The 20,629-nt window shown below is 37.5% G+C and overlaps 1 protein-coding gene across 2 annotated transcripts in view; it reads right to left on the bottom strand.

Moving 5' to 3' along the window:
* PARD3B (par-3 family cell polarity regulator beta) overlaps window positions 1-20,629 on the bottom strand; it is a 946,787-nt gene that overhangs the window by 384,180 nt on the left and 541,978 nt on the right. For both annotated transcript variants that reach the window (XM_019726886.2, XM_074340795.1), the window contains one exon: window positions 6,618-6,803. In XM_019726886.2, coding sequence (XP_019582445.2) covers window positions 6,618-6,803 — 186 coding nt within the window. The remainder of the gene's footprint in view (window positions 1-6,617; window positions 6,804-20,629) is intronic.

The following is a 20,629-nucleotide window of genomic DNA, read 5'->3' as shown; positions in this document are numbered from 1 at the left end:
TGAATCTGGGCTGGCTCAATACACCAGCACATGCTCCGAGAACCTGTATAATTCTAAAACCCTGTATAATTCTAAAAGCGAAGCTTAATTGCTTTCTGTGAACTGGCCCAATGTCCTGTTGTTCAGCTATTGTAAAATTTTAAATTTATTTATCAAATTCAGTTATTGTCTTAAGAGCCTTATTCCATGTCTATGTAGCAAACCAGTGAAGTTCCAGCAACATATCATTTACTCAGCACCTGTGGCATATGAGACATTTTTTAAAAGATCACTGAAGAGTAATTTTTATAGCACTGGAATATACATAAAACCGTTCTGATATAATATTTTCAAAATGTATTATAATTCTTTCCATTTTACACCCTCCTGGAAAAACAATGGGCATAAATAAATACATGATAACTTATAGCCTTTATTATAGTCACTACTAACTCTTATAATTTCCTCAGCAAGTAAGTTTCTGAAGCACTGATTTAGTGTCATCACAAATATTCATTGGCCTATTATGCAGTAACAGCATTCTGTACTTGTTTTACACTTTTTCTGTCTTCTGTCATTTCAGTTTCCTCTTCATCCCTTCCTATCTCCTTCCTGGTTTTCTGTTTTTTGTTTACTTTGGCCTAGAAAACTGGATAATAAAAGCTTACTAAGGCATATGTGTTACATATGAATAAAGAAGATTCTGCAAGAATGCCTAACTGGATTAGCATTTCAGAGGCCTCCTCAAACTATTGGAAATTATCTTATTTACTTTTAAAAAATACGCTTTGCTCTTGTTTATACTATGCTTGCTGAAAGTCTGGTCAGTAGGAAAAATGGGCCCAAAGCAGAGTGTCTACAACAAAACTCTGAGCACATTATAAACTCCTATAAATACCTATAATGAAGGTGAATACAGCTTTTCACGTGAAAGGTACTGTTTTCAGAGTCAAAGTATCATCATCATGGAATATCAACCTTTGCAGATTATAATATCCTTCTTGATTAGGTCTACCATCTCTTACATTTTTTCCAAACCTACTTGGACAATCATGGAGTCCAAAATATACATCAAAATTGATGTAGCGTCCCAAAATTTCATTCAGCATGGTATAAATTTATTTCTTATTTGCATTTCCATGCATGAAATAACAATGTGAAAGTGATAAATAATGGCAAGAAAAGCAAAGATTGATGCTAGTGTTGTGGGATTTGAAAAATAATGTGATATTTTTATAAAATAGTTACTATTGCAGAAAATTCATATAGTCAGGATTCTCATTTATGGGTTAATATACACTAACATTTTTGGCTTTTTTACAAAAGGAAATTGGTTAAAAATAATTCGTATAACATAATTGATAAATATTTTTCTCATATTTAAGTTAGTAATTTCATTGTTTTAAGGTAACATTCTTAATGGGTAAATAGTGATTGTGAATTTTTCCAGGCAAAATTCCTGCTTTTAGTTGTCCATAAAATGTATAATTTTTTGTGTGATTTGGATGAAGTGTTAGAGTTTGCCTTCTAACAGCTGAGGATTTGCAATTGAGCTATTTACACAGTCAGACTCTATGGTCCTTTTGTCAAAGGTAAAATCCTGCAAGACATGACTACTGGTAATGACCTTTACGGTTCTCTACCAATAGAAAACATTATCAATTTTAAGGAAAATGAATAGTTGAAGAAATCATTTAACATTAGTTTTCCTTAAAAAGCTATCCCTTTTATCTTCCTTTGAATTCATTAATTATACATCTGTCACATGATTTATAGATACCAGCAGAGATGGAGGTGGAAATTACTCATGCTGGGAACTCCTACTGAACTCCTGTTAAGAGCTTGGATGCTATGTATTAAATGTTCCTTATGACAAAGAGACATGGAAATTCAGAATCGAGTGCCACGTTCCCAGAAATTCTAGAACTGTGTATATAGTCTCTCAAAATATTTATATTTTAGTCGTTTTAAAAATAGGGGTATTCCTTGTATCAGATAAAACTTTTTCTTTTACCGATTACTGAATAGTATAGATTATGAAATTCTGCATCTTTCAGGGGGAAGTATTCCAAATTTCCTAAGCACACAGGAATCAAATCACTTAAATTATGTCTATTTCATATTCTGAGCGCATGCCATTAGCTATGTCAGGTATTTTTTTTTTTCCATTTAATTTCATCATCAAGTAGTATTTATTAAGCACAAACCTGGCTAATTAATTTTCTAGAGAATAACAGGTATTCTTAAATTCTATTTAAGAGCCCTTAAATAATCCACCTGACACGTGACATTTTTTTCTCTTAGCAAAAATTGTCTTTAAATTTTACTTTTTACCTTATTATTTCAAGATTTCCATAGGACACATTCCAGTCCCAATGTTAGTATATTCAAATAATAATAATAATAAAGACATATTGTAGAATTAGTAAAACAGACTCCAGGCGATCTCTAGTCTTACAACAGCATGTTAATAGGCTATCTCAATTTTTAAAACTATCACTAGTCTGGTTATATAGTTTTTTTCTAAAAGTGATGCATGTTTAAGTTTAAAAAAATAAACATTTAAGTTAGTATAATCAATAGATGTAAAAATGCATTTTCTTCCCCCAAAATTCAGTTAATACAGTACATCAAAAGCAAAGCAAAGAAAGCCACTGATCTTAGAATTCAAAATGTTTAGCAAATATGGATGAAGATACCTAAGGTCTTCAAACTTATCATTAAGACTTTGTGTGTGCTTCCCCAGAGAAAAGGAAAAGCTAATTTTCAAGTGGATTTTGGGAAAGGAGAATGTTTTTCTGGAGGTATTTTTTTCTATCAGCAATAAAGACAATGTTTCTTTTCACTTAACAGTAACAATGCCACATTCGCTTTAAATTCCAGTCACAGAAGTGAAATTTTAGAAAAGCTTCCTCATTAACATTCTAATTTCATTCTAGTCATAGTCTTTAGGCCACAAGAAGTTAACATATATACTACTATCTAGCATATTTTGGTTCTGGAAGCAATTACACTGTACTTCAGGGGGAAATGCCCAGGAAGAAAGACAGAAACTAGAGACATCCAGTAATGCATGTTATTGTTTAAGCATATTAGTATTAATACTCTAAGTTGTCTTTGGCTGTTATGGGCAATGGCTACTTTGTACATTGCAAAGCAAGCTCAGGGGGCTGCTTCAGAGAGGACCACAGAGAACTCTATATGTAAAGTGGGCTGAAATGGCAAATATTGTATCTTGACACTGGGCTTTACTTCTTAATAGGCAGACTGGAATTTAAATATTTAAGCATTTGGATAATTCTGAATAGAGTGAGAATATTGTTTTGTTTGTTGAGTAATTCACTTCTAAGATGGAATTCCAGGGTAGCTGGATGCTCTTATTTTCAAAAAGAGATTTACATCTCTATTAGAAATGACTCAAATAAGAGATGAAATGATAGAAAGTGGTAGCCTGAAAGGGAAGGGGGGGAGGGGAAGAGGCCCTCAATTACAGTCACAGTCATTCAGGGGATTTTACATCTGGCAAGAAGTAGCCTATCTTTGTTTACACCAACGGAAGCCCCCAGGAGAATATAGCACACAGAATCCACAGGAAGAATGTGGTCATACTTTTCAAAGTAGTTTAGATTTCAAAAATCCACCTTCCCTAAAGGGAAAAACACCTCGAGAACCAATTAGTCGTATGAAGAGCCAGGAGAAAAAGATTGTGCTCTGGCAGAAAGATGATTCTGTTGATTTCAGGTAAAAACCAGGGCCAGATGCTAAAGCGAATGTTTCCCATGCTTTTCTCCTTTTGCCCCAGGGACATGCAGTCTGTTACATTTGTATTTTCTGAACAGGGACAGGAACAAAGTCTCAAAACAATTTTTGTAAAACATAAGCCTGCATCACAGAACAGGTGGCAATTTTCTGAGGAGTGACAGTGGATGATTGGCACAAGAGAAGGAGAACAGAATAATTCTGTCTTTCTTTTATTCCTAGTTAATCACATTTCTTGTGAGCAGCACTTTGGCCTCTATATCCTGTAAAAAGTAAACAAGACAAATGGATACTAAACATTGCCAATAAGGTTCAATTCATGACTGATGCCTCTTACTGTTTAAGATCAGCTATAAATATGCTGCCCAGTGGTTTTTAATGGTGTGATTGTCTGACTCAGCAGACCAGTGTCAGGAAAGGAATTTACATAAATGGAAAGAGAAATCTTTCTGCAAGAAACAATACGGTTAGAAACTGCTTACGTAAGGAGAGGCTCACTTTCACACACAGGGATATACATATTAAGCCAGCTCTCCAATGTCTGCTTGAGCTTAAGTTATTGCCCATAAAAGAGCTAAGATGTTTGCTTTTAATTTCCAAAAACTCATTTCAGTTTCAATTTTACTTGGAATAAATTCTGCAAACAGAACTGTCATTAGGAATAAGAATAATATCCAGCGCGTGGCCACGATCACCCAGCCTCATCCTCAAACACAGCACATGCTTAGGTGGCTTGTTTAAGAATGACAAGCATGATACAAGATAATTCCAGGGCAAGAGTGCTTGATCTCCGGGAATATAAATGGAGCAGATGATAGAGCCTTCATCGCAGGGCAGCAAAGCACCTGGCTGAAGTCAGACAGCTTGGATTCAAATTGTCGTTTAAGCAATTTCTGGCTACGTGACCATAGGCACACAGGTACCCTGTGGAGAGGCACTGGCCGCCAGAACCTGCAATTGCCCTATGATGAAGTGGCATGATAATCCAGCCTGAATGTAAAGAGTAAAATTAGAGAAGCCATCTCAGATACTTTGCATGCTGCCCAGCATACATTTGCACTAAGAACAATGAATGTTATTTGTTGCTGTTGTTTTAATTACTGTTAGTTTCTTCCTGCTCCTGCTCATGCATTTCTGAGACAGATTGGATGATGGGCTTCAATTCTTCACCCTGCTCGGCACCCACACCTTTGCAACAGCTTCATTATGGGTAGATTGTGTTTCCCCACACCTTGGATTGACATTGGATTGAACCATATGGCTCGTTTTGGCCAGTGGTGTGTGTGTGTGTGTGTGTGTGTGATCACAAAGAGCCAGTTTGGCGCCCAGAGCTTACGAGGCTTCACCTTTGCTGCTGGCCCTCTGACACTTCCTAAAAAGACCATGCCGCAGCTAGCGCATTGCTCCAAGGCACAGGTGAGACACGGGGCACGCACTCAGACTTGCGGACCTAAGGTCTGATGGAGGAACACCACCAGCCTGAGGCTGAACCCTTCTAGCCCTAGAGTCAGGAGGGAAATAAAGGCTTCCCGATGTATGTTACTACAGTTCTGGCATTATTTACTATGCGACAAAAGCTAACTGATCCAAGGAGTGCCTTAAAGAACTGTCTATCCACCATGCATTTCTTACTTCCCAAGAAAAAGACATTAGCTCGATGTCTAGGTCTGAAATGAAAGTGAAATGGTAAGTGCAAGAAGAAAACTGCCTAAACAAAGCCAGATGTGAGTACCAGGCGTGCTCCTGTAACCCTAACGAGGACTTCTTGGCTTTTGTATGGGACACGGGCAGACATTCTTAGTATGAACATTATTTAAAATGGCTAACATTTACTGAAAGTGTACCATAGCACCGGGCTCGGCACTTTACGCACGCCGTCTCTTTTTATCCTTGTAAGAGCACCAGGAGGTAGGTGCTACTAATTTTACTCTTTTCACAAATGAGGAAACTGAGGCACATTGAGGACATGTAATCTGCCTCCATTCACAGAGGGTAAGAGTAGTGAGGGCAGGATTCAAACTCAGGAAGGGTTCTTGTACGGCACGTGGTAATGACAGTGAGGACAGCTGCTTCGGGCACAGACTGTTTCCCGCCTATTATCACTTGGCTGCTTTAAGCACAGAGTATGTATTAGTATATTTAATCCATAGATCCCTATCAATTAGCTTGTTCATTATCTCCACTTAACAGCTGAGGGAGTGGGAGCAGAGCAGGTCAAGTTCCTTGCCCACATTGACACGCAGCTAGCAAGGGGCCGAGTTGGATTTGAACCCAGGCAGTCTAGGAAACCAGTATATTACGCTATGTTAACAGCTAGGATCACACTCCCAACCCAGTATAAAAGGAAGAATCGTGTTCTTTCTTTTTCTTTCTGTTTTTTTAATTTATAAGCGTCTCCAAGTTACAAGACAAACATGCATTCCTAGCACCGCAGCTATCTTCAAGTGTATAAAATGTGATAAATGACCTTTCGTTTATACCACACTCATTCTCAGGCCCCACGAGGCTGTCCGTCTTGCAAGCGCAGTTTTCTTATTTGCTGCCTTTACATTGCCTTATTTTAAGATTTCTTTTTTTTTTCCTGATTGTGTATTTTTAGGCTCAACTCTGACATGTTACAAATTCAAAGTAATAGAGTAACACAAAGAATGCAAGAAAGAATATTAATCATGATGGGTTTTCAGAATTGTCTCTAGGAAATGAAATTAAGCAGTTAAAGTGTGAAAACAGACAACTGTTGCACAGATGTGTCCACACATGCATTTCGAGCATTGGGCAGGAAAGCTTCACGGGCCTGAAGCCTCGGTGCCCTCTCACCATCCAGTGCTCAAGCTTCCTAACGACCTTCACACCGACATGCAGACATCATTCCCACTTACCTTAAATGCAGCACCTCCATGGATGATGGATTTGATAAAAATTCCCAAGTCTGTTCCAGTTTCTCGAGATTTGTTCCCCTTCAAGCTCACCCCGAGACCAGCAGAACCAGAATCATTCAGGGGGATTTCGAAGGTGAGTTGCTCACTTGTTTCCAGGGAGAGCGCATAGCAGTCAGGTTCTCCTTTCTGTTGGGAAGTGTACATAAAAAAAAAAAAAGGAAAGGGAAGAAAGCAGATTAATAGTTACACATTCAGCTGTCCCAACATAGATGCATTTGGCAAGACAGGATGACTGCACCTCTAAAAGGTGTGACCTTGTTCCCAGCAGGCAAAGGCTGGTCTCTCTCTGTGAGGGGCTAACACCATCTCCATGACCGATGGAAGAGTTTTGGGGAATGATATTTGGTGATTGTCAACAGAGAGGATCCTTTGGCGAGACAGTCACACCATTTGAAACATCACATAAGTGTGTAGAAATTGAGCAGAATATTCTCAATCATTAAACAGGCTAGACATTAGACTTCGGGAATCGTTGGTACCTGATAAGACTTTAGAGGGCGTGTGGTGGTAACACCATTTTATAGATGAAGAAACAGAGCTTAGGGTAGAAACACACTAAAATTTTGAGGAAATATTTGGCTTCTATAATTTAAAACATATTGTTAACCATGAAAGTAATGCTATTGATAAAGATTGCCAATAGGATACAGAGCATTGAAAAAACCCCACAATGTTATGTTAAAGTTAGAGAAATGTGATTTATAATAGATATCACTGAATTAAATTTCACTTTGTCCAAACTCAGGCCTTAAGCATGCTTCTTGGGGTAATATAACCGGCAGTCAGTTTCTGAACCTAAACAAAAAAAATGATAATACACAACAAAGATTCATGTCCTCTTTGACAAATGACACCTGGCTACAAGAAGAGCTGAACTTAAAAAATAAAAAGTATGGCAGCCAAAGATACATTTCAGGTTCAAGTACCCAAGGAGAAGCCTGTGGTGAATCACATCTGGTCCCTAGGGTTTAGTGTGGTCCACGTGATAAACTTTGTAGGGGCCACTTCTGCATCCGTCTCAAGTTTGCAGAAATGTGAAACTCTGCCACAGTTTTAACTGAAAAATTTGAAAATGAGAGAGCCCTGGAAACCATCAATCCATTCTAGGTTGGTAGTTCCTTGCTCTCTATAATTATGTCTAGAGGTTCTCATCTTAAGGTCACTTTGAGGGACTCTTCTGTAAAATTATGTATTTTAAGAATTACTGTTAGTGTCTGCATGTCAGTCACAAAATAACAACTATAAAATCAAGAGTAGCACAGAACCCATAATTAAAACATGATTAGGAGGTCTGATCTTAGCCAGATCCAATGATGTGTCATTTTCTACTCTTACCAAAATAGAGAAAACCCATGTCTAACTTTAAAGAAATAGTTCCTTCATTTAATTTATTTGTAAATGGAATCAGCTGTAAAGATTCTGACAATAGGTAGTTTCAAAGAAATGAAACTTTATTGCTTAATTTAATAATCACATTACAGGTTAGCTCTTTTACCTAACTCATTATATCATTACCTAAGAAAAAGTCCCTTTATTTGATTCAGACTAGCTGTCTTTTTTCCATTGGAATGCCAGAGTTAAATACTAAAGATAAATTATTAGCCTTCATCTTTGTTTTCCAAAATGCCCTATTTACAATCCATACCATTTCATAATCATTTATCTTTCCAGGCCTCTCTGGGATTTGGTTAATTTCAATCTAATAAAACTCTACTGAATTAAAGTATAAATTAAAGAACAGCTGTTCTTACTAGAAGTTTGCGAACACCAGTTTAGAGAAAGACCAGAAAGCTTCCTTGGCGTTTTATCTATTAGAGACAAAGTGACACAAGGACAGGTTTTGCTTGAATAATACTTTTAAACCACTTGATTCTATAATCAAATCAGTTTTCTCTTGGCAACTCCATTTAATTCTTAATAAGATTGACAACCACTATTTGTACTAATACCTTTCGTTTATTATAGAAGTGGCAAAAACAAAATAGAAATCAGATGATATTATGGCTATCTTTTCATTTTAAACTTCAAATTTATTTATTTTTTAAGTCCCTGATATCTGAGAGCTAAATACCACCAAAAATAAACTAGTGGCTACCATGATTGTTTCTGTTCTAAGTGCTTTACACATAACGATATACTTACTCTTCAACTAATCGGTATACAACTACCCTTTGAGGATTATTATCATGCCTATTTACAGATGAGGAAACTGAGGTGCACAGCAGTTTGGAGGGACCGTGTGTGCACGTGTATGAGTACCGCTCATAAGACTTGTCAGCGCTGGAGTTTAGTGGAGCCCAGGCAGTGATGTTCCTGTGCCAGACTCTTAGCTGCTATACTAAGTCTCTACTTCTGTGAACTACCATGACTTGGCCTGGTCACAAAAAATTCCAAGATGGATTCCTATAATGACAGTAAGACTCCATGCGATTTCACATTCTCCACCCAATTACAGTTATGTTTTATATCTTTTTTCAGCTATACCAGGCTGAAGCCATAATTAGTGGTCTCCAATAATAGCAAACTTCCCAGTGGCAAAGGAAGCCATTACAGTAGTTAACATAGCCATTTCCTCTGTTCGAAATAAATGTCCCTTTACCCTAATGTACAAAAAAATCAATATGCTGAATGCCTTCTTCCAATAATCTTGGCTTAACTAGTAACTCTGAAAATTAAACTCACATCTTGCCAGGCAGCATTTTGCAGCAGGATGGAAAGAGGTATTAAGTTCTTGCAAGTGCCCCAAATACAGAACCTTAGTGACAGGATGAGCCCAAAGGCAGTGGCACATCCAGACCCTGGACTCTCCCTGGCTTCCTGTCTTTTTGACAAAAGAATTCCCCACAGTATCAAAAGTATCCCTTGCTTTTTCCATGCAAGACATCCAGTTGGGGGTGGAGGGGATCCAAAGAGGCAAGCCTGGAACAGTAAGGAAAATCTTGTGAATTTCATTTATTTATTTTGTGTCTTTTCATTCTCTCTATACTTTGCCACTACAGGCCATGTCTCTAGATTTGAAGTCCTTGAGCCTCCTAGAGCTGGGCCCTGGATGGATGCTCAGATGCCCCAACTTCCCGTGCCTAGGACTAATACCCTAGCATATGCGTCAGCATACAAGATCCTCAATTCAGGTTTTCTCAACCTCTGTATGACTGATATTTGGGGCCTGATAATTCTTTGCTGTGAGGGACTGTCCTATGCACTATAGGATATTTAGCAGAATCTTTGGCTACTACCAATTAGATGCCAATAGTACCTCCTTCTTCAGTTGTGACAACCAAAAAGGCCTTCAGGCATTTTCAAATGTCTCTTGGGGTCCAAATCGCCTCCAGTTGAGAGCAACAGCCCTGAATCAACAATTGCCAAATTCAGTCAAGATTAAGGCAACGAGGGTCCAGAGAAGCATTTGGGACTGAAGCACTACCTATTGATATGTTCTCAAGTCCCAGGAAGGGGTAGCAGTAAAAGCCCCTGCACCTCACTAAGCCTCAGGCTCACAGGTTCATGACTGACCACTTAGTGGGTCAGAATAAACTGCCAGGGAATTCAGCACTTCGTTATATCTCTGGTTATACAGCAGTTAATTTTCCAGAGGCAGAAATGTGATCTCTGTGGCATGAACAGAGTAGGCAAAGAGATAAATATGTAATTTATTGGTACATAGGCAAAATGTTACCTTTTACTTATGTCAGAATCCAGAAGAATAATGCAGCCTATCAAGGAGTGTTTGCTAAGTTAGTTATGCTTACATGTAAGCTGGCTTTATACTCTCATTTATTAAGAATCAGAATTATATAAATAGTACTGATGCAAAGACTTTTAATCACGTGAGCATGTGATACGAAATTAAGCGCAAAAGCCTATCTGTACAGTATATTTCAGTTATGTAACATATATACTCTATACACACACTCAGACACCTACCCATTTACCTATTACTTACCTGCCTCCCACCCCACATCACCTATTTCTATAGAAAAAATAATTTGGTTACCTACTGGCACTGGAATACAAACCATTGCTTTCTTTTTTATAATTTTTCTGTGTTTTCCAAACATTTCTCAATTATTATTAAAAATTTTATAAAAGAAACTTAGGAAGGTTTAAGAACCATTCGCTATATTATTGTACTGCTAACTAGAGAGATGAGAAATACATCTGTATAATGGCACACACACATTTTTACACATACATTCTTGTACTATGTATAATATATATATATATATACACACACACACACACATACATATATACCCTATAGTAGTATATACACTATATATGTCTTCTTTAAAACTACATGTAATAAATATGTATATATATTCTATAAATATATATATGTGTATGTGTGTATGTAGTACATTTATAGCTCCTCCTAGAATCACCAGCAACTTCCATGTTGCTAAATATGATGGTCAATTCTCACCTTTCGTTTTTCTTGTTTTACAGTAGCATTAGACTTAATTGCTCAAAACCCTACTTCTTGAAATACGAGGTGTGATAAAAAATATGGTGAATGTTTAAATAAAAAAATAATATTATAGTAAAAATCATATTGCTATTAATGACTCTCAAAATACTCCCCCTTGCTTCAAACACACTTATGCCATTATTCTTGCCACTTTCTGAAGCAGTGCTGGAAGTCCTCTTTCGTGAGTGTCTTTAGGTGTGATGTTGTGGCTGCTTCAATGTCCTGAATCCTGTTGACTTTGGGAAACAGCCAGAAGTTACATGATGCCAGATCTAGTGAATAAGGTGGATGAGGGCACATCATAATGTGTTTATTTGACAGAAATTGCTTTACACCACAGTGATGTGTGACACAGAGTGTTGTCATGATGGAAGATGATTTACAGCACACTTTAAAACACACCTTCTCTCAATCGTAGCTCACATCTGACTGACTGCACCAAACAAGTTGAAACTTGTCACACACTATTGCTAAGGTTTCATGCTCAGCTTCCCGTATTGAAGATCCCTGCCTTTCCGTTGGATGGCACTCGGCAGCAGCATTCACCGTATTTTGTGATCACAACAGAAAGGCTCCGTGTCACACATTGCTTCTGGAATGGAAACTTCTGTCAAATAAAAACATTATGGTGTGTCCTCATCCACCTTATTCACTGGCTCTGGCACCGTGTGACTTCTGGCTCTTCCCCAAAGTCAAGATGACCATGAAAAGTAAACATTTTGAATCAATTCAGGACATCGAGGCAGCCATGACAGCACAACTAAAGACACTCACAACAGAGGACTTGCAGAACTGCTTCAGAAAGTGGCAAGAATGATGGGATAAGTATGTTTGAAGCAAGGGGGAGTGTTGTGAGGGGATGAATGGCATGTCTATTACTGTAATAATTTGTTTTTAATTTAAACATTCACTGTACCTCATTCTTTCTTCTCTTGGTTCCAGGACATCATTCTTTCATAGTTCATCTTCTACTTCACTGTCTACTTCTTTCCAATCCCCTTGGTAGATTCTTTCTCATTTTACCAATCCCTAAATACTAGAGTGTCCTAGGAATCAATCACCTGAGCTTAGATTTTCTCTCCCATCCTCACTTTCGAAGTTACCTCATCTAACTTCACGGTTCTAACTATCATTTACCCGCTCATGAGCCATAAATTTGTATCTGCACTCCTCTTCCCTACACTGTAGATGCAGATAACCAATTTTCTACTGATCAACTCCAGTAGGGTTTTTACCTTGAAATTATCCAAATAGATCATCCCTTAAACTTGTTCCTCCTGAACAATTAATGGCAATTGTATCCTTCCAGACATTCAAGCAAGAGACCTCAATGTCATCGTCGACGCCCTTTGTACGAGCATCTCACACTCTACGCATCAACAACCCCTTTCAGCTGTACCGTAAGAACACACTCAGAAACCTCCCTCTCTAACCATCTCCGCCACTGCTTCCCACCTGATCCTCTCTGTGATCGTGCTTCCTCTCTGCCTGCCTGCTTCCATTTTTCTCTTTCTCAGACTATTGCTCAACACAACAGCCAGCGTGGTCCTATTAAAACAAATACTCAGAACCTTCTAATGACTTCCCACCTCATTCAGAGGAAAACCCAAAGTCTTTAACAATGTCCTTCAAACTCTACATAGGCTGAGCGCTCTGACTCACCTCTCTGACGTCTCCTACTATGCACTCTGTGCCTGCCACATTGGTCTTCTTACTTTTCTTCAGTACCACCGGCCTGCTTCTGCCCCAAGTCTTTTGCATCACATATTTCCTCTGCTTTGAATGCTCCTCCCCTAGATTTCTACAGACCTCCTTCCCTCACGTCCTTCAATTCTCTGTCGAAATGCCAATTTATCAGTAAGGTCTTCCCTGACCATTCAGTTTAAAATCGCTTGAAAAGCCTCCCAACACCACCCTACCCATGCCCATTAGTCTTTGTTTTCTCCATAGCATTTATCACACAGTGTATATCTACTTGCTTAGTTTTCAATGTCTCTTAAATGCAGGAACTTTCATGTTTTTTTCCCCCTACCAGTGTATCAAGAGTGCTTAAAACAGTGCCAGACTCAAAAATAGGCACTGGATAAATATTTGTTGAATGAATGAAAGGATATATATGAGTAAGTGTCCAACGGTGTGTGCTTGTGTGTATATATGTGTATCTGTGAATTTGTGTGTGTGTGTGTACAAACAAATACATTGCTGTACCACATTTGACTCCTACCATTCCAGATTTCATTAATTTAAATGTTTATACAAATTAGATTTTACACTGAAATAATTATAAAATGCATAAAGTATCACAGTTATAAGGAAACTTAAAAGTAACCTACTTCACTTTCTCTTTCATACCATACTTCCTGTTCCGAGGAGAGATTATATCTCAGCTCAGCTTCAAGATCAAACCCTCAATGAAAGCACCGACATGTGTCATAGCTACCAGGCTGTGATATACATTGGACTGGTCATGGTTTTAAACTGCACCATGTACCTGAAATCATAAGCTACATTGCAAACAGCAACATTCACAGTACTTTTCATCAAGTTTGGGAAGCACTGTGAACAAGCACCTGAGCTACATCTTCTATCTACCTATCTGTCTTTTTGTCCCTCCGTGCATGCATATACACATACGAGTATGTGCACACAAACATATAAACAAAAGTTTCATGAGACAATACTTACCCAGAGTGCAATGCATTCTAGTATTTTCTATGCTGTTTTAATTTTAAAAAATTTGGTCGCAACCCACTACATTGAAATAATAGATCACAATTTTCAATTTGGAAAAAACTGCAATGATGTATATAAAGGTATTATATTTATTAAATAAAAAAGTGAAATGGAATGCCAAACCAAATGGTGAGTAAAATATTAAACTGCCTTTTTTTCCCTAATTTTTATAAGCCATTTCAATGCTTTATCCTATCCATCCCTAGCCTTAACTAACCTTTTATTCTCTTTTATACAAACTTTCTTCAAGTTTCGTGTAGCGGTTTGTTCTGTTACCATCCTAATTACCTATATTTTCCCTTTTCCCTCCTATTCAGTTATTTCTTTTCCTGTTTTTCCATTCTCTTCTTTTGTTCCCTGTAAGACTATTTCTATATCTAAGCATAATGAATAATCTGTCATGGTTGGAATTCAGAAATGAGACTGGTTCATTCTGGCTTGAGTAACAAGAGTCACTCTTTGCAAACCAAGGTCATTCAACAAATTTCTACCAAGTATCTCCTATGTACTATTAATAAACACTGTAATGTGCAATGGCCCATCTACACAGAATGTAATTGGTAAAAAGTTTATTGAACATTATGGGAAGGCCTTTCTACTTCGTTCACAGTATTATCCGCAGGTAAGAAACAGAATTTAAGAAAAGGGGAGAGGAAACAGAGGAATCTACATAGTACTGTGTTTCCCCGAAAATAAGACCTAACTGGAAAATAAGCCCTAGCATGATTTTTCAGGAGGACATCCCCTGAACATAAGCCCTAATGTGTCTTTTGGAGCAAAAATTAATATAAGACCCAGTCTTATTTTCGGGGAAACAGAGTAGGACCTTGCTAGATATCCTAACCATTTTTATCAAACAAATAGGAAAAGTAGCTCCTTGGCGTGAGAGGAGGGAAGAGGGGTAGGAAGATGGATGACTAGGGAGGCATCCGTATTATTAGCTTAAGAGTGTTCCAAATGGGGCCATTTCTGGAATCACGAATGTCCTTGTATTGCAAAGCAGCGCTTGAGTCACGCATGCAAGTGGTAATAACCCAGCTTTTGAAAGCCCGGGGGAATCCACCCGTCTGCAGGGCCAGTGTTCAATTTCCAAGAAGCCCAGGTCAGACCTGAAAGCATCCCTGCTGAACCTTTTATGGCCTTCATTTCATTAAATGCTGTGTTCTTGGCTCAGCACGAGTAAGCTCTGGATGTCTTTGCCTTGCGTCCCCAATGTGTGATTAGTCTGTGTTGTGAGCAGCTTACTTTATGCAAGAGTTATGTTTCACATATAATCGTTTTGTCAATTACCAAAACTCAAACAGAAGGGCTTCAAGAAAAACAAAACTATATATATATATATATTTATAACTGAATATTTTATATAAAGCAAAAGCTTTACCTGGCAATTCTGCAGAATATTTTATAATAAGCTTAACCATTATTAACTTTTGCCTAAGTAAATTCTAGGGAATTTAAGGTGATAAAATTTATCATTTAAGGTGATAAAATTATAAAATTTTCTTATACCGTATTTCCCCCAAATCAGACCTAACCAGAAAACAAGCCCTAGCATGATTTTTCAGGATGACATCCCCTGAACATAAGCCCTAATGCGTCTTTTGGAGCAAACATTAATATAAGACCCGGTATTATTTTTGGGGAAACACCGTAGCTAAATAAATTTTCACAGCAATGAAAGAATAAGATACCTAATTTTTGAAATTTTTAAATCTTCTGAAAAAGCATGGGTGGCTATTATAAACATGAAAGTTTTTTGCCCAACTAGATTATATAAAATTCAAGATGTGGATATCACCCTAGAGTAGGGATCACAGGCTTATTTCAACAACTGGGAGGTATTTTATTTTAGTTATATTTTTCAGAGAGTAAAGAAAAGAAGAAGATGAGATGAGCACGTGCATGCAAAGGAAAATGGTGATGTAAGGACAACCACTGTCATACATGGTAAAAGACTTTCCCATCACTGCTCCTAATATAGAAATGAAATCAGCAGAACTCTTGGTGATTTACAAGTAGACAGATTAGCTTCTAAAGTCTTTCGCCCTCTGAACAATATAGACAAATTACCAAAAAGAATCAGAGATCACAGTGCAGATAATTAAAAAAAAATCTTCTGACTTACACTGTAAATTATTGAGAATTAACCCAAAGCTCAATGTTATACATCAATCATACAGAAAAGAAAATGCAAGTTAATGTTGCAATGTGTAGGAAGCAAGTTTCATAGAGCTAAAAGTAAGCAATACTGGTATTTACTTTTAATGGATAAAAATGTGTAATGTAGATTTCTTATAGCAAGCTCGATAATCAATATTTTAAATATATATCCATATGTGATCTCCTTAAGTGCACATTCATTTATTTTAAAACATTTTTTAACCAACGACCTGAATGAAGAAAATCCTATAAAATATCTGTAATTGAGACACTAACTTTTTTCATGGTTGTTGAAATCCATTCGCCAGAAAGGGAGCAAGGGGAGGAAAGCAAGAGCTGATCTCTGACTGAACTTATCAAAAAACAATTTTCTTTAAGTAAAGGATTAATCTAATACCAGGAAACAAATGTCAAAAAATTGCCATTCTTTACTGCCTGTTCAATATAAAAGTATCCTAATTTAATACAAAGTCAGAGATTAAAACTAACAAAAGTAAACTAAGTCAGAGTTAAGATTCTATTGTAACCATTTGTCCCTCCTACTTACAGCATATGTACTTGAAAGATCAGCCAAATTCAACAGTTTAGTGACACTGGCAACATTTTTTCCTTTTCAGAGAAAAGATTCAAGAAATGAATATAATATTTTGTGTCATGAAAAGTAACACAAGTGAATACTTTATAATTCAGATAACATGGATTTTCATAAAACTAGAACCTGCTATTGAGAAACAATAGGTCTTTTTGTTCTGTGTTTCCTCTTCCTGCTAAAAGTGGATTAGAGAAAACTGATTGCAAAGGTCTTAACTATGTTACAGGCAAAAATTCAGTGGTTAAAATACAAGAATACATACTTTTATATGAATACAAGACCCAAGAACAAACGATATGTTTTTAAGAATTTACTGATGTAAAAAGGAAGCATGATAGGCCTAATTCTATGAGGAACAGACCTATTGAGAGGCTGAGTTCTTAGGTGAAATACTTTGTATTCCAGGCGACCTGCACTTAACACCTTTAAAATACAACACAACTATCAAGGACAAAAGCTAAACATAAATGAAAATACGCTGCGCCTCATGGAAGGGAACACACGTGTTTTGTTGTCTTCTCCACCCACAGCCCAGCATACTGCTCAGAAAGGGGGTGGCACTGCCAGAATTGGAGGTGCCCTCTGAACCCCACGGCAGTCAGTCCTCAGGCTGCTAATGTTTCCTGAGGAAGTCTGGCCTGAGGCCATGCCCAATTCCAGTGGGCTTCAGCAACTAGCTAAAGCCAACCGGACGGGTTCCCTCTAACACTTGGGTCAATCTAAGGTCTGATGCACAGTGTCACAGTCATTGAACATAAGGAAAAAATGAGGGTTCCCGTACTGAAAAATTCTAGGGTAAAGGTTTCTTTAGGACTTCTCAGGGCTTTTAACAGGTTCATACATATTCCCTAATATTGATCATGGAACACATTTTTGTAGGAAGCATATTATAGGAAAAGTGTTCCTTACCATACATTTAAAGCGATGCTACATTAGAGAATACAGAGAAAGAAGGTTAGGCTAGAAAGAAATGGTGCAGAGAACACGGAAGGCTTGAGAGAGAAATCTTGTAGGTCACGAGCAAGGTCCGAGAGATACCATACAACTTCATGGTTAAACCTTCCAGTTCCATTTTTTCTGCATCACACTTTTGTGTACATATGTCACAACTGGCATAGGCAACAAGAAAGTGTAATGGAAGTCGTGTTAGGCTTCCAAAGATGCAGAATTGCCAGCACATTCTGAAGCTTTTAGAATGAGAGCGTCCTTATTCCACAAAGGGAAATAAATGACATTTGGTTTTCCCTATGAGAAACTTTTTTTTTTTTTTTTTAACTTTTGGATTGGTATATTTCTGTAGGTAGTCTAAAGACAATGAATTGCTGGTAGTTTTCACTGGGATTTTAGCAAATATACAGTCACAAAATAAAATCTTAAACCCTTATATTCAAAGTATAGGAATGTTTTACATAATACCTCCGTTCTAAGCATATGCATCATTATTTAGGACACAATAACTATTTTAGTAAAAACGATAGAGCTTTCTTCCCAACTCAAGAATTCTAAAGGTAAATTTCAGTTACCTGCATTTTCCCTAGAGTACTAGGTAAGTGTTCTTTCACTTTAAAGAACAGAGTCACATTTATTAAATTATGCTACAATGTAAAACAGTACTACCACAGCCTCCTGAAAGTAATATTTTTGTGAGGGTGGGGGCAAGAGGGGGGATTCCTATTTATTGGTTAAGGCTTATAAGAAAATCAAATGATAAAAAATATAACCATTTTAACCCTACCCTTCTCTCTGATGTTTGAGTTGCATTTAATGAGACTCTAGGTAGAAACCAATCTCCTTTAGTATACTATTAATGATACATAACCCTAAAATTCCAAATAGAGATTGAGAAATCTCCGTGGTAACAACCATTGTAAATTCACAGTACATGTTTACTAGTGTAATGAGAATGTTCTCTCTCTCTCTCTCTCTCTCTCTCTCTCTCTCTCTCTATATATATATATATATATATATATATAGTCACCATAATTTGCCTTTTAATAATTAAATCAATTACTCTTAAAACGTGATGCATCTCCCTAACTTCACTAATGTATCATTTGGCTGTTGCCACAAAAATGTTGCCTAACAGACCATCCCAAAATTGTGACACGAACAATATGGCATTTATTTATGGCTCATACATCTGCAGGTGGACTGAGGTTTGGCTGATCTAGACTGGGTTCAGGTAGGCTTGCCTCAAAGCTGTGGATTAGGTGCATGTCTGCCATACATATTTCTCATCTTCCTTAGATCACTGGGTATCTGATCATGTTTCTCACATGATTCCTGTCTTTACAGGAAAGCAAAAACAGAAGTAACTTTAAACTCTTTGCTCACAAAACATCTGATAACTCTCATTGGCCAAATGAATTCACAATGCCAAGTCCACAGGCTGTGGTTGGGAACGTACTCCACACACTCTGAGGCCATGACAAGAGTGCAGATATACAACACTACTATTAGAAATGAAGAATTGAGACCAATAATTCTACTCACCAGGTGGGTAATTTTTTTTTTTTTTTTTTTTTACAGATGGGAAGTATTAAGGGTCTATGATATATTGTAGGGTTTGTATTTCTTTTAATCATGTCTTTCTCTTCTTTTGATAACACATTTTCCTTTTGATACGTATATCCATCTGCTTTCATCTGAATGTTTGCGCGACCTCCAAATTCATAGGTTGAAATCCTAATCCCTGGTGTGATAGTATTATGAGTGGGGCCTGTGAGAAGTGATTATGTCATTAGGATGGAGTCCTCATGAATGGGATGAGGGCCCTTATAAAAAGACCCCACAGAGCTCCCTAGGCCTTCCACCCTATACGGATGCAAGGAGAAGTCTGACTCAGAAAAGGGCCTCACCTGACCTTGCTGGCACCCTCGTTGCAGTTGTACTTCCAGCTTCCAGAGCAGTGAGACACATGTTTCTGTTGTTTAGAAGCCACCCAGTTACGGCAGCCCAAACAGACTGAGACACCATCTTATATTCTGAACTTCACAGTAGCTTCTGAATCTGTGAGATTCTTTCCCCAGTGTAGGTAATCTAGATCTAGGAAGATCCGTCTTCCCACATCCCTGCACTGTTCCTACCAAAAGCTTGAAAGGGACTGTTCCGGAGGCCCCAGAGTGCTAAATAAGTGGCTTGAATTACTGAATTTTGCCTTTCACTTTACATTCTTCTTCTTCAGTATTCACCTTCCAAATGCTCCTCTACCTTGCCGATATATCTATCTATCTATCTATCTATCTATCTATCTATCTATCTATCTATCTATCTATCTACCTACCTACCGGGGGAGAGAGAGAGAGAGAGAGAGAGAGAGAGAGAGAGAGAGAGAGAGAGAGAGAGAGAGAAGCAGGACAAGGGTAAGGGAGCAATTTCTATGGCCTTAATTCCTGTAAAATCAGTGTGTAATTACAAGAAGTTTAAAAGTTCAGCACACTTCCGATCAATATTTCCCTAGATGTAGGTTGAGCAGGACTTCTTTCTTCCCTGAAGTAATGGATCATAATTTTCCAACAAAGTCAAGTAAGCTACAAAGACTAAACAAGGACTATCTCAACTCAGTTCATGTGTAAGGTATTAAATTTTTTAAAAAATTTAAAAAATTTAATCCAACACAACCCCATTTTTGCTTGCTGACACATGAAAAAGGAAAGAGTCATTAAGCACAATGAGTGAATGAATCTTTTTAGTGAAGCATTTTCCTGATGGTACAAACCTACAATTTTATGATACATAGTGAAATCACACGAAAGGAAAAATCTTTACTTCATATGTATGTGTGCATATATCAAGCGCAGAAATTATTTTCACCTTAAAAGAAATTTTACAGTGAAGGTATAGACTCTTTACTTAATATTTCCAAACACCCTGACTTTGAGTCTCAGCAAATAAGCCACCTCTTCCTTCCCTGATTTTATCAGTGGGAAAACAATTTGCATTCTTCTGAGTTCCCATTCCAGTTTCTTTTCCCCATTCTTATGATTCTCATCACTTTCT

The sequence above is a fragment of the Rhinolophus sinicus genome, linkage group LG01 (genome assembly GCF_036562045.2).
Source record: "Rhinolophus sinicus isolate RSC01 linkage group LG01, ASM3656204v1, whole genome shotgun sequence".
Lineage (NCBI taxonomy): Eukaryota > Metazoa > Chordata > Mammalia > Chiroptera > Rhinolophidae > Rhinolophus > Rhinolophus sinicus.
This window is presented reverse-complemented; position numbering and strand designations above follow the sequence as displayed.